We start from the raw sequence: 14,822 nt of genomic DNA on the forward strand, positions 1-14,822 counted from the left end.
TCGTCTCACTATAAATTAAAATTTGAATTTAAAAAAAAAAAAAAAACTCGTTGTTGAATGTAGCTTAAGTAAGTTAGGTTTCTCTTGTGAGTTGTAATCGTGACACGCATGCATTCACGCTTCCACCAAACCCCTCTTTTATGCAAAAATCCCATTGCATCTGCGGAAGGGAGAGAAGAGAAAAAATGCAAAATCTATTAAAACAGCGTAAATAATTAAGATTTAATATTTAGAGATAAAATATTTAGAGTTAAATTTTTATGATATTTTATTAGTAGATAATTGGTAAAATTAAAAACTTTTAAATGATCGATAAATTTATTTGTAAATTGATGATTTATCTTAATTTTAAAGATAAGATAATTTTTTTTTAATTTTAAATTTTCTTGAAAAAAGAAAACAAAAACTCTTCTTCCAACCTCTTTCTCTCCCTCTTCCCCTAACGACAACTGCCTCCTACCCATCTACTCTCCCACGCCCTTTGAATGCTAGGCCAAGCTTAGCCAGCCCCCCTTCTTTATATACTCAACACTTCATCTCTACACCCCAGGGCTTTTAATTTGTTTAATTACTATTTACTTCAACTCCTCCAATAAAAAAAAAATAAAAATGGCACCGGCTTTTTTTTGTCACGAGAAAGTTTGCGTGATGGACGCCTCCGGTCGCCTCGGCTCAACCCTGGTTGAACGCTTGCTGCAAAGGGGCTACACTGTCCATGCTGCAGTTCAAGGCCATGGTAATTAAAGCTTAGAATTATGATTTATTCCCCCATTCCCAGCTTAATTTCTTTTTGCTTGGTTATTAACTAATTAATTGTAATTTTTCATGGTTATAGGTGATTTGAAATTTAATGGGGTAGCTAGTGAAAACAAGAAGCTGAAGATTTTCCATGCAGACCCTTTTGACTATCAAAGCATAATCGATGCTCTGAAAGGTTGTTCTGGTTTGTTTTACGCCTTTGAACCTCCAGAAGACCAGCCCACCTATGATGTAAGACGTTGTTCACTCCCTCCTTCTAAATTTTCTTCAATTTTCCCTTAATTTCGTTGTTGATCATGCATGTTTCAGTTGATATTCGCCCATATGTAAATAATACAACTTTTCATCTCTTGTTAGAGTACTTTTCTAGCTAGTTTCTTGATGATTTTCCCTAGAAAAGGGATAAATATTAGAGAAATATCACAGGCAAAATATGTGATCGATATTCCACGCAATTAATATTTTCTCTCTTGATTTTCCTTCGGGCCAAACAAATACTTTGTCCTATTGAAGACACTTTACACCGTAAATTCATGCACTTTGAATGGTCCCGAGTGGAGTAGAATTGTAGGGTTCGTCCACGACTCTACGTTGCGTTGGGGATGGGATATTCTCATACATATTAATTAACAATTTGCCTGTCAATTCTCACGTATCATCACTTGCTAAATGCCTCTATCTGTATATGCTTGTAGTAATAGCTATACAACTGATAAAGTTTGAAAAGAGATTCTAAATTTTAATTTTAATTTTTTAAAATAAAAATATTATAAAATATTTTATTTTAACTATATAAAATGGATTGTGATTTGGGTATGTATGTATATATGTATCAACTTGAATGACTATATTCTAATCCATTAATCGATTGAATTTAAAATAATGAATTGAGTATTTATTCTAATTCAACATGTATGTATATGTGTCTATTGTTAATTTATGGTAACTAATAATTCATCAAAAAGATATTAATTATAGAAGCTTATAATTACAAAAAGGACATTTATTTGTTAATAAATTAGATACATGGTCTCAATACTTATTTTGCAATTTACATAATTAATTAATGACAATTAATTTTAGTTTTAATTTTAATATGTTTGTCGATTTAATAATAGCAACAATAACTATAAAAATCTATAGGATTTTGCTATCAATATCTCTTGAAATTAAGAATTGATGAGTATGAACATTTGGTCGTGAAAGTTGTCAATTAATTTGAGAAAATGGCATGGATGTTTGGTGGCAGGAATTTATGGCAGAAGTGGAGGTAAGAGCAGCACACAATGTGATAGAGGCATGTGCTCAAACAGAAACAATAGACAAGGTTGTCTTCACATCATCCGTAACTACTGTTGTTTGGAGAGACAGCCCTCAAACAACTACTTCCGATTTGGACGAAAGACATTGGAGTGACGTCAATTTCTGTCGCAAATTCAAGGTACGATCTTATGGTTACTTCTTTGTATCATTCTTGTAATTAAATTTCGCATAAAAATTTTAATTTGACTTTGATTTTTTTATCATAAAAAATTATATATAAAATGGTAAAACCAGTTGTGGCATGCCCTATCAAAGACGTTAGCAGAGAAGGCTGCGTGGGCATTGGCAATGGATAGGGGCATTAACATGGTGTCAATCAACAGCGGATTGATGATGGAGCCCCATCTTTCCATCACCCACCCTTACCTGAAAGGAGCGGCCGAGATGTACGAGTGTGGGACATTCGTTACCGTTGACCTTAATTTCTTGGTTGATGCTCACATCTGCGTCTTTGAAGATGTTTCATCATACGGTCGATATTTATGCTTCGACCACGCCATTACTAGCCATGAAGATGCTATTCAGCTCGCCCGTTTGCTAACGCCATCTACACCTTCCCCTGCTCAAAGGTTAGTGTTTTCTACTAATTAAGATTGGATTAGACCTCTCCACAGGTTTAAGGCTCTGAGTGCGATCCGGCTAGGGATAATAATTATTTATTATTTTAAATTTCTTTTTGAAAATAAAATAATAAAAATACTTACATTATTTATTTATTTATTTATTTTTTTACAGTTACGAGGAAGCTAACATAATCATCCCACAAAGATTAAGCAACAAGAAATTGAACAAGTTGATGGTGAATTTTGAGAGTGAACGACTGTTAGTAGATTAATGACAAAACTCTCCATCTAGAATCGAGTTTAAGGAAAGCAAAAAATCATGTTAAGCTTTGGGCTTTATTATAGCTCATAAATGTCAGAATATTGGTTGTTGTCAAATAATGTTAAAATTTAGTTTTATATTGTTATTTCTTGAGTTTATGTCCAAAATGAAGTTTGATTTTTAGTTCATCGGTGCTCTTGTAATTGTAATATCACTTGTTAGACCTTTAGTAAAGTTTTTCTTTTTTCTTTTTTTAAATTTTAAGTTAATGCTTGGATATAAAATTAACATTTTCATTATTGTTATATAGATTGATTTTCCTTTTTCATGTAACTTGTTACGCATGGTTTCTTTACCAGGTTACCTCTTCTCCCAACCTCCCTGCTTGCTGATTTCACTCTTCTGCACAAAAAAGTAGTACTGAAAAATCTTCTTCTTTGCTTTGCTGATTCTTCTATTATTTTCTCCAAGCAAAATCCATCTCTAAATTTCATCATCAAAATTCCATTTCATATATATAAAAGTATATTTCTATATTTCCACTTTTATTATCCTTAACAAATATATCCTTTTTCCAACATTTCCTAACCTTTTTTTTTGCTCCTCTTGATTATCATCTTACGATATTTTAAGGTTGTAGATCTAACTCCGAATCTTTCAACTAACTTTTCCTTTTCCTTCATTTCTATCTTTATTTTATCTGTTGTACTTTTCTCTTTCTTCTTGTTGTTGTCTTCCTTCCAAAAAGTTTGAAAATTTCTGTCAAATTTAGCTTGTTTAAATGTGTAATCAAATACCCATTTCTCAAATCTCACTCTTTAACTTCAGTTTTCATCTAATTCATGTAATTTTAGCTTCTGGGTACATCTCATTCTTCATGTTTACTTACTAAAATTAGGGTTTTTTTTTTTTTCAAAAAAGTTTACTTTTTTATCATACTTTTTAAAAAGTAACATGGATTATAGTAGAGAAAATGTTGTTCATGTAATTTCGACAAATGGGCCTGAAAATTGGGTTCCAAATTCGACAGACCCTTCAGTTTGGGCAACAGAAGAAGATTACCGTGTTTGGAACAACCAAGAAACCTCCACCGACACAGGTTCAAACTCCAGCTACGACCAAAGACAACCTCAATCACGGTCCAACTCCGAACAGCCACCAAACAAGAAACCAAGAAATTCCCAGGAATTAAATTCCAGGTCCAAAGCCATAGGCAAAATGTTTTTCAAGACCAAGCTTTGCTGCAAGTTCAAGGCTGGCACTTGCCCTTATATTACAAATTGTAACTTTGCTCATAGCATTGAAGAGCTTCGACGCCCACCTCCTAATTGGCAAGAAATAGTGGCTGCCCATGAAGAAGAGATAGGGGTTTTATCAGAGCCAAGAGAGGAATTTCAAATTCCTTCTGTGGGGTCTTCTAGTTTTTCAGGGGAAACACAGAGGTCATATAAGGGAAGGCATTGCAAGAAGTTTTATACAGAGGAAGGGTGCCCTTATGGTGATAATTGTACGTTTTTGCATGATGAGCAGTCGAAGAATCGGGAGAGTGTAGCTATAAGTTTGGGGCCTGGCGGGTATGGTGGTGGCGGGGGAGGAGCTGGTGGTGGAGGTGGTGGGAATGGATCGAATTCAAAGCCGTCTAATTGGAAGACTAGGATTTGTAATAAGTGGGAACTTACTGGGTACTGTCCATTTGGAAATAAATGTCATTTTGCTCATGGAGTTGGAGGTATGGTTTATTGATTTATGGATTAACCAATTTACTTTCTTTTATCCCTTTTTGGTTTAGATTATTCAAAGTCTTTATGATTTTCACTTGTTTATTCTTGGTGTTAGTTATCTTGTTAAAAGACTAGAATTCGCATGATTAATCTTTTTGAAATAGTTTATGTTAACTGAAAAGCTCCAATTTAGAAAAGACTGTAATTTTTCCGTTCCTATGAGCTTATTGGAATTGTCTGCTTGATGCTTCTTTGTAGCTAACTGCCTTTAAGTGGCTAGAATTCCAATTAAACAACCTGTTATATTTAATTTTTTCCTGGGCAGCAACCATCCAATTTACTAATGATATCAGGCAACTTGAATGCTACTCAAAGTGCGACTGTTATCATGGTTGTGCACTTGTTAAGTAAGAACCATGAAGTTGCAATGCAGATGCATATGCTTGTATCATGATTTCGGAATTTAAGAACTTTGACTGACTTTTACTTTTGAATTAGCTTAAACCCCAAGCTTCATTGTCCATTGATGAGTAGCTAACCTGTTGGATGATGCAAGATAGATGTTTTTGATGTTTTTTAATAGTACACAAATAGATGGTTTTTTAGCTAGTTATGATCAGTATCTAATATCTTCTGTGCTTTAGCATATATTATATTTGATGGAAACTAGGTTTATACGTGGAGTAGTTTTTGTCTTCTTTTCCTTTTACTTTTTCATGTGATTAAGCATGGAAATTTGTTGTTACTGCAGAATTACACCGAAATGGAGGTGGCCTTGTGGATACAGAAGCTAAGGATTCTTCTGCTACCCCTTCTGATTCAAAGCAAGGGGGAGGAGTGCCTTCAAAAACTCCTGCTGATACTGTGGCTGCGTCAGTCTCTTTAGTTCCACTTTCAGATGTTTATCATCTCGGAGTTCCTTCGCAGAGGACATTGATTGTCCTTCAGAGGCCAGGACAGAGAACTATTCAGAAATGGAAGGGTCCAGATAAAATCAGTCGGATATATGGTGACTGGATTGATGATATTGAATAAACCCTGTTCTTTTATGTTCTGAGAGAAAAAACACACTAGGGAAGAAGAGATGAGAGCTGAAATTCTTTGCAGCAAGAAGCTTTTCCTGGGACAGCAGGGTCATGTACCTCCAGCTTATGCGTTGGGGAAATCTTTTTCTTTGCTCACTTCAAGTCTCTGGTGGATCCTTGGCCTATTGACATTTCAGCTGCCTAATTTTTATGTATGGATATTCCCTCCCTGGCCGGGGATATGACGTTTGTATGCTGATGTCGACTTTGTCGTTGTTATCAAATATAAATTATCAAACGACCCTTTTTAATCTGAAAAGAAACTCATTCCACTTTGTTAAAGTTACCATTTTGTTCTTAGTTCTCTCTGACGGGAAATCATGGTTTAATTATGCACGTGCCAAAATTTTAAGGTGAAATTGACGGGCGTTTAATTTTGTTCATTTAAGAAAGGAAACTTTCACACTTGCCTTGAAGCCTTGAACCGGACTGTCCGTAACCAAAACCCACCATTTCGTAGCATACCATGCTGTGATTGGAGTAATGTCATTGATTAAGAACAATAGTAAACAGAGCAAGGACAAACATTATTCAGACAAAGCTCCATATCCTTCTCACAAGGACTCGCTCAATACCCATAAATATAATGCTTACCAAGCATCAGCTTTCCAAATTAAGGTTACCACTTTTTCATACTCCTAAAACACATTGACATGCCCCCTTGATTTTCTCTTCCCTCTACACAACAACAAAGAAAAATCCAAGCAACAAACAAAAATCTCATTTTCTCTCATCAAATGCAATATTACAAGGCCGGAAAGATCTATACTCCGGCCACTGCTACCCTTTTTATTCAATGTCGACATATTCTAGTTTTGCCGAACCACCACCCTCAACAAACTACAGCCCGCCAGTACCTGTACTTTTAACATTAATTTTCCTCGTTTTGTTCTTCTTTGGTTTTTTCGCAGCATACTTTTGTAGGTGTATCCTGGAAAATCTTGTTAGTACCTGGACTAATCGGCGTAACCCTTCAGGTGCTATAGCTGCCACAGCAGATGCAACTATAAGTGATGGCCTTGATCCTGAACTAATACAAGCTTTCCCAACGTTCTATTATTCCTCTGTCAAAGAGTTTCGTCGCGAAAAGTATGGCCTAGAATGTGCTATTTGCTTGGGAGAGTTCAGCGATGATGATATGCTTCGACTTTTGACAATTTGTTGTCATGTTTTCCATAAAGAATGCGTTGATCTTTGGCTTGAATCGCATAAAACATGTCCAGTTTGTCGTGGGGAGCTAGATATGCCTAGGAAATCATTAGAGAAGTCCCCGATACTTGTTCATAGCAATTCCATGCATGAAATCGGAGCAAATCAAAGTTCACTACAAGATGCTGTTTGCATTGACATTAAAGAAGATAACAATGAGAAAGTTGATGGAGGAGAAGATGAAGCACAAGCCTCTTCAAATACAAGAGAAAAACATAATAGGAAACGTGACAGGATGGAAAGATTTTCGAAGTCACATTCCACCGGGCACTCCATACCTAGGATTAGAGAAGAGGAAGATAGATATACTCTGAGATTGCTTGACCATGTCAAAATAAAAATTCTAAGGGGACATAACTCTGCAGGAAGTTGTATTGCATTTGGAGATTTTACAAGCCCCTCGGACTATAGGATTAATGGAAGTTCTGGTGAAGCATCAGAGACACACCGAGGAGACATTAATAAAGTATAAGTTTCTAGGGACTTTTTTTTCCTTCTTTTCTTTGCACAACAGCTCATTTTTTACATTATCCAAGGAAATTTTTAATAGATTTATTACAAGCATTATGTGACAACCTTCTCAGTTCTCATGTTTCTTTATACTTATAGGACTTATTCAATATTCCATGAACTGATATTTTGAGAGAAGTGAAATAGGCAGGACCATTCAATCATAAAACTCTAACTGGAATAGGAGGTCCAAATTTGAGTTGACAGACTCTGATTTTCATTTGTTTATTTATTTACAAACTATAGAATCCAAACTCACGTCTTCCCAAATTTCAGTTTGTTTCAAAAGATGGTTAATGTTTTATAGGGGAAAAGTGGTTTAATTGAGATCAAGCCTGCCGGAACGAATCTGTTTGTCATTCAATCCCCAAACGAGGAAGTTAGGGATTGGGTGATAGAACATGGGCCATGGCATATCCAGAACAAACCATTGATTGTTCGGAAATGGGAGCCATCACTAGAGTTTAACATGGAAATGCTGCCGGTATGGGTGCAATTGGCCAATATACTACTTGAGCTCTATACGAAAAAGGGACTTAGCTATATAGCGAGTGCCTTAGGTAATCCACTATATATGGATTCGATCACTGCAAATAAGCAGAGACTGGCATATGAAAAGATTTGTATTGAGATGAAGGCAAGTACGGAAGTGCCAAAGTTCATTGAAGTGGAAAGGAGGGATGGATCAATAATGTCTGTTTCAGTTGAAATCCCATGGATGCCACTGAAATGCAAGCACTGTTGTGTATTTGGGTACAATGATAAAACTTGTACAAAGAAAGTAAAGACAAAAGCAATGTTCTGGGTACGTAAGGATAAGGGTAATCGTAGACACCGATTTTGTTCAGTCTACTTTTTTCAATAATAATAATAGTAATTTAAAATAAAAATTAAAAAATTAATTATACAAAACAAAAAATCAAAAAATAAATTAAAAATTTAAAAACAAAAAAACAACCAAAAAAAATTAAAAATGGTAAAAAGTAGGGCGACTGATGCTTGGAGCCAGCCACCTTTAGCCACTTATACCCTGCAACCTCCCGATCAGCCTCCTATCACCACCCTACCTCCACCCTACAGTCTACCCTAGCAATATTTACAGCTACCTAGATCCCCATCTATAAAACACCCAATTTCCTCCTTTTTATGGCTCTTTCGGACGCACAAAGAGCTTACCTTCATCACTACCTAACCCCCCTTTCAACAAGCTCATCACCCACACTAACACCCTAGTCCGAGCCTTAACCCTCACCAAACCCATACCAAACAGAAACAAAAAAAACAAAGACAAACAGTCTTCCCCGTAGGGAGGACCCAACGCTAAAGCTACCTGAAAAAGTAAAAAAAAAAATACATCAATCTTGTTTCATAAAAAAATATATAGAAACAGAAACTTTGAGCCTCGATCTACGCTGATCGGGGCTATTTTCGATAAAAAAAAAGTCAGATCTAGGAAGAACGTGTTGAAGAGCACTTCTGAGAGTATTTTTGATATTTTTCGGCCACCGGTGACCACTGGTAGCGACCACCAACGATGACCTAGGCGATGACGGTAGTAAATCGGACTCCAGTGAAGCCAGAGAAAGCTTCTAAACTGAAATTTTTTTCTTGGAGAAATGAAAAAATGAGTTAAAAAAAGTTGGTTTTTATATAAGAAAAGCAAAGGTCAACACGATGTCGTATTGGACCTAGGAGGATTCGTGCATGTACCTGGATTTGACTCGAGATCCACGCAATCGACCCACCAACCCGACTCCTTTAGTAGCTCTGAACCGGTTTGACCAAATCGGACCGAACTGAATCGCTCCCTAGATCGGCCTGAACCTTTTCTCAGCCGGCTCAACCAAAATCGCATGTCGAACCGTACCCCTTTCGATCCAACCGAATCGTCGTTGACCGGTTTAGTTTAGGTTAAAAAAATTTTTTTTTAATTTTTTTGATATATTATTATTTTTGTTATTTTGAGTTTTTTTTATATATTTATGCATGATAAATTTTAAAATTTTTTAGAATATTTTTTTAATTATTTTAATAATAATAAAAATAAAATAGTAAAATAATGACTAAAAAAATATTAAAAATGCTTTAAAAAGAATAATAATAATAATCTAAATAATAATAATAATTTTTATTATTTTTTCAGCCTAGATGTTGGAGGGAATAAAAACATATTCCTAAAAATAATTTCGTCACGATGTTGGAGAATTATTATTAACAAATTTTCATAAAAAAAAATATATAATAAATTTTTAATTAATTTTAAAATTTATAAAAATCGAATTTACTCCGAAAACCCACTTAGATGTTGGAGATTTTTAGAGATATTCGTTTTTTAAATAAAAAAATAAAAAAACTAATTCCTAAACCCTTCAAACCTTAAAATCAAAACCCTAAACCCTCCAAACCTTAAAATCAAAACCTCAAATCTCAAAACCCTAAAACTAATTCCTAATCACTCCAAGCCTTGAAACTAAACTTCAAACCTCAAACCCTAAAATCAAATCCTCAAACCTCAAAACCCTAAAACTAGAATCCTAAAATCCAAAATCCAAAATCTTAAAATTTGAAATTCTAAAAACCCCAAATTCAGTATGCATTCCCGAATCATTACCAAAAAGATCATTCAAACTTTAAAACCTCTACTTAAGCCCTTACTCAAAACATTCTGAAAATCCTACGGACACATGTGAAAATCTCATTTGAAGTAATTTGTTCCTGAATATCGCTAGATAATAGGATATTTAGGAAGCTTTACTTTGTTAAATTTTTTCACACGATTTCTTAATTCGCATTAATAATAAGATTAATAAATAAAAAACATAATAGTAAATTGGGATCTTAAATATAAACAGTTGCACCTAAGCTCTACCTAGATGTTGGAGAGTTGGGGTGGTCTCATTATACTTAAGAACCCAACTTTTAAATTGCATTTCATTTTACATGACATTCATTAGCATACATACGTTATCGTGTTATCATCGATAATTGCCTGCATTATTCTCTCTTTAATTTACTATTTGATGATAAAATATTTTATAATAAAAAAAAATAATATATTTTTTAAAAAATTTTGTGATATTATAAAATAAAATAAAAATAACATTTTGAAGGAAATAATTCTTGGGACTCTGCCTAGATATTGGAGAGTCACTAACAATTATCTTTTATAAAGATTGTTATTTCATTTTAAGGATTATCATATTAAATCTTAAGCGAAAAGAGTTATTTTAAATTCTTCTTAGATGTTAGAGAATTTTAAAATAATTATTTAACTTTAAGATTTTCTCAATATTCTTAAATAAAGAGCTTTAGCAAAATTTTATTTTTTCAAATGAAGGGAATTAGTGTTAAATTTCAAATTGAAACCATTTTTATCCAACATCGAAAATAATGCGTAATTAAATGGTACCAAGTTATGGGCATTGTGAGGGTGCTAATCCTTCCTCACATTTAACTGACACCCGAACCAACTTGATTTTTTGTAAATCGAAATTTATCTTTTTTATAAACTTTAAACTTGCTTTTATAGTTTTATTAAAAAAATAAACTTTTGGGTAGCCAATTACACCCTAACAAAGATTGGTAGCGACTCCCTTTTTATTTTTCCTAATTATAAAATACTTTACGTCTGACGATCTCAAAATCGTTACAACAGCTTGGCGACTCTACTGGGGACGTTTGAGAGTCAAGCCAAAACTTTAATCATACACTATTAACAATGATTGGATTTAATTGGTTTTATTTGATATTTAATTCAATTTTTTTTATTTTAAATTTTCATAAATAAAATAAATTGCATGATGGTTATCACTTTATCTTGATTCTATGTTTACGATTTATTTATGTTATTTTGATTAATACATTGCTTTGCACACACTTTACATGTTCATTCACATGCATAAGCTATAGACCCGGGCTCCATTCTTTAATGAGAAAGTAACGTAGTTACGCTCTCGTGAGGTGGTAACCTCCGTATTTGCTAGTGAAATACTTTTACTCAGATTGAATCTTTTTCATTAGTAGCCTAGAATGAGTGAGGATCGGGGAGCCTTATTAGTCCATAATAAACGATGATGTAAGGAATGGTCTGGGAACCTTAGATAAATAAATCCTAACCCAGTATATCGTGAGCCATAAGAAGCTTGCCTAGGTTAGAGCCCTGCCAACCTTTTTATAGAAATAGATTAAAATTGTATTAAAAATTGAAAAAATAGATAATGAAAAAAAAAACATTTTCTTGAAAAAAATAAATTTTCTCTTAACATGTAGTCCATTCATTTGGTAATTGTCCAAATTTTACATTTTCATAAAATATTTTAGAATAAATTTTCAAAAAATTGAAAAAATGTTTTCAAAAAATTAAAGATTTTTTTTAGTTCCTTGTTTATTGGCCAAATAAAATTAATTTTCAAGTCCTAGTTCTTTTGTTTTTCCTTTTTAAATTTTTTTTTCATATTTTGTTTCATCTTTTGCATTTCATAAATCATAATAAATAATACATGTATCATATCCCATGCACATCATCATATCCCATGCGTCCACATTAATGGACAGTGCATGCATCCCATGTTATATACTTGTTGATAAATGATACATGCCTACCATATGCGTCTTAATAAGTAGTGCGCACATTTCATCTCATTACATGTTTAAAGGTAATGTTAGTTTCACTAGGTTGGCATAACACAAGCATTGCATTTCATGTAAAAATATAACGTGCACTTGATAAGTTCATGCATTCCATACAAATATGCTGCATTAGTCATAGGAATACATCTCATCATTCATATAAATATGTCATTGTACTTCATGCATATAGATTCATGAATGATAAGGTCATATGAAACATACATTGCATTTCATATCCCACTATCCCTGCAATATAACATTATATTCCTTGCATACACATTCATGGTTGATGAAAATTTTCATTTGGGTCCTTGTACATATAAAAATCCATTGTTATAAGCATATATGCATTTCATGATATTCTTTAGCCATCATATTTATGTGTTCATAAACATACTTTATGTGTCATTATTTTGGTGATATTATTTCAATAAGGGTAGTAATCTAAAATTTTTTGTCTAAGTCTCAGAATAAAATATTTGTCTTGGTAGAAAGTAGAATGGTAAAAATGAAAGATTGATTGAAAGCAAGGATTAGTGCTTTGGAGTTGAATCAAGAAGAATTATGGCTAGAGCTTCGAGAGATAAAACAGCAGATGGCTCAATTGATAGAAATGATTAAAGGTAGTGGTGGAGTTGAGTTTGTTTCTTCTCAAGGATCATTGTCACTTTTGATTCCATCAAGTCAAGATCAATCAGCTCCTGTTAGTCTTAGCACTTTTTTAGAACAAATTAAGGCATTGGGTGATTTGAACAGTGATCGAAGTTTAGGCAAACTCAAGAGAGGAATGGGTGAACTAACCACGCAAATGACTAAGCTCAAAAGTTTACTTTCTAAGAAAGAGTCACCTGGCTTCAACCAACCATCACCAATTATCCCGAGTCTAAACTTGTACCCAAATCTTTTTTATGACCACTTCCAACCTCATTTCTAAGCACCTAAGATTAAGCCCCCAAATTTCATCCAACCTCTAAGAATTTCACACCTGAATCTACTTTTACGACCTCATATTTCACAATCGTTTGTTCAGTATGCTATCTCATCACCACTTACGCAGTCCAATCTTTGATCTAAAGTTTTTCAATTCACCTCAAGACCAACTATACCATCATCTTTTCAACAAAGTAAACTAACTATAAGACAGAAAAACTCTAGCAACACCAAAGAAAAAGCTTCTATTGATTCAATACATATGTCCTACATAGAGTTATACTCGTTACTCTTAGAAAATTATCTCATTGCCCTCATCCCTGTTGAACCTCGTAAATCACCTTTTCCTAAATGGTACGATTCCAACGCCCAATGTGAATACCATTTTGGCATCATAGGCCATTCTCTTGAAGACTGCATAATTTTGAAACATAGGGTACAAAGACTGATAAAAATTAGACATCTGGGTTTTGATACCAAAATAAAGCCAGTTGTTCATAAGAACCCTTCATTGATCTATGCCGCTATAGCAGACAATGCTGTAGGCAACAATAAGGTTGGCCATGATGATGAATGAAAGGGTTATCCTCTTCAGTAATCATAGTAAACTATTTTTGGGTTTCTTAGGTGAGATAAATGAGAGTGAAGTAGGTCTAGCACTTTTTATCCATAGCCCTAGACTGGTTTATGATGTGTAAACTTGATACTTTTAAGAATAAATGAAAACTTTTTTTGACCTAAATTTTTATGAATAGATGTCTCTGTCCACTTTTAATAATTGCTTATCTAAAGGAGCCTGTGAAAAAAGTGATGATTGTAATTATGCTTTCACCAAACTTTTGAGGAAAAATGAATGTCTTTAGATAACCCAGTCAAAATATATGATGAAACTCAAGTTTTTCCCTCCTTAATAATAAAAAATTTTGACTTGCACATCATGCATCATCTATTTGAATTCATTGTTCTTCATGCTAGCTAAGCACAAAAGATGATGATTGTGAATATGCTTTTGTTAAACCTTCAAAGTCAAAACATTTTTTATAGTAAAATTCATGTCATGTATTTTTTACTTTTGATAATTAATAAAAGGTTCAAGGATAGCTATCCTAAGAATGAGACTAGTTAAGACTAAGACTTGTAGCACTTGAGTTAGTACCAGAATCATGAAAAATAAAGATGCAAGTTGAATGGATAGAGTAGAAAATGGCCAAGGAGAGATCAGTGAAATAGTTACGAGAATGCAATAGAATGTGAATAGATAGTTGGTAGAATTAAAACAAATGTTAACAGAGTTGACAAAAGAAAAAAGAGTTGTTGAAACACACAGGACAAATGAGGAAACAGCTATTGAGACACCATTATATCCATCTGGGTTCACATATGTTCAAGATCCCCATGTGTCGCAAGCACCTCCAACAACTAATCAACCTTATATTGGCCCTTCTACCAAGTTACCATTAGTTCAGACAAATGTCAACCTCGGGCATACTCTTCATGACTCTATTACTGTGCCTAATGTAGATGATCTTAAAAAATTAAAAAAATTAAAAAAGGTGCTAGATCTATCCAGAGATATAGTGATGAAAGATAAATTTGATCTATTAGAAGAGAGATTGAAAGTAACTAAAAGCCATGATATGTACGGGAATGTTGAAGCCAACGAGCTCAGCCTAGTGCCTGACCTTATTATTTTATCAAAATTCAAAGTCTCAAATTTTGAAAAGTATGATGGAATGAAATGCCCTTTAACACATATCACTATGTACTATTGAAAAATGACAGGTTACACTCATGAGGATAAGTTGTTAATCCATTACTTTCAAGATAGTTT

The 14,822-nt window shown here is 33.7% G+C and overlaps 2 protein-coding genes and 1 pseudogene across 2 annotated transcripts; all 3 read left to right on the forward strand.

Annotated features, from left to right (window-relative positions):
• The first annotated feature begins 441 nt into the window (after positions 1 to 441).
• On the forward strand, positions 442 to 3,240 carry LOC111304696 (cinnamoyl-CoA reductase-like SNL6). Its single transcript, XM_022901516.2, has 5 exons — positions 442 to 736; positions 836 to 990; positions 2,009 to 2,200; positions 2,317 to 2,651; positions 2,818 to 3,240. The coding sequence occupies exons 1-5, from the start codon at positions 610 to 612 to the stop codon at positions 2,915 to 2,917; spliced, it is 909 nt and encodes a 302-aa protein (XP_022757251.2). The 5' UTR covers positions 442 to 609; the 3' UTR covers positions 2,918 to 3,240.
• On the forward strand, positions 3,216 to 5,995 carry LOC111304692 (zinc finger CCCH domain-containing protein 12-like). The gene is made up of 2 exons (XM_022901502.2): positions 3,216 to 4,636; positions 5,380 to 5,995. The coding sequence occupies exons 1-2, from the start codon at positions 3,862 to 3,864 to the stop codon at positions 5,661 to 5,663; spliced, it is 1,059 nt and encodes a 352-aa protein (XP_022757237.2). The 5' UTR covers positions 3,216 to 3,861; the 3' UTR covers positions 5,664 to 5,995.
• A 318-nt stretch (positions 5,996 to 6,313) lies between these two features.
• LOC111304701 (RING-H2 finger protein ATL29 pseudogene) lies at positions 6,314 to 7,394 on the forward strand (annotated as a pseudogene).
• Positions 7,395 to 14,822: the final 7,428 nt, after the last annotated feature.

The sequence above is a fragment of the Durio zibethinus genome, chromosome 9, assembly GCF_047325235.1.
Source record: "Durio zibethinus cultivar Kanyao isolate XHJ-2024 chromosome 9, ASM4732523v1, whole genome shotgun sequence".
In the NCBI taxonomy this organism is placed as follows: Eukaryota; Viridiplantae; Streptophyta; class Magnoliopsida; order Malvales; family Malvaceae; genus Durio; species Durio zibethinus.

Bases quoted from the DNA above. Each gene is read 5' to 3' on its own strand.
- LOC111304696 (XM_022901516.2), top strand. From the start codon at position 610: ATGGCACCGGCTTTTTTTTGTCACGAGAAAGTTTGCGTGATGGACGCC. The intron at 737-835 runs GTAATTAAAGCT...TCATGGTTATAG, and splicing joins TGCTGCAGTTCAAGGCCATG to GTGATTTGAAATTTAATGGG. The intron at 2,652-2,817 runs GTTAGTGTTTTC...ATTTTTTTACAG, and splicing joins ACACCTTCCCCTGCTCAAAG to TTACGAGGAAGCTAACATAA.
- LOC111304692 (XM_022901502.2), top strand. From the start codon at position 3,862: ATGGATTATAGTAGAGAAAATGTTGTTCATGTAATTTCGACAAATGGG. The intron at 4,637-5,379 runs GTATGGTTTATT...TTGTTACTGCAG, and splicing joins TTTTGCTCATGGAGTTGGAG to AATTACACCGAAATGGAGGT.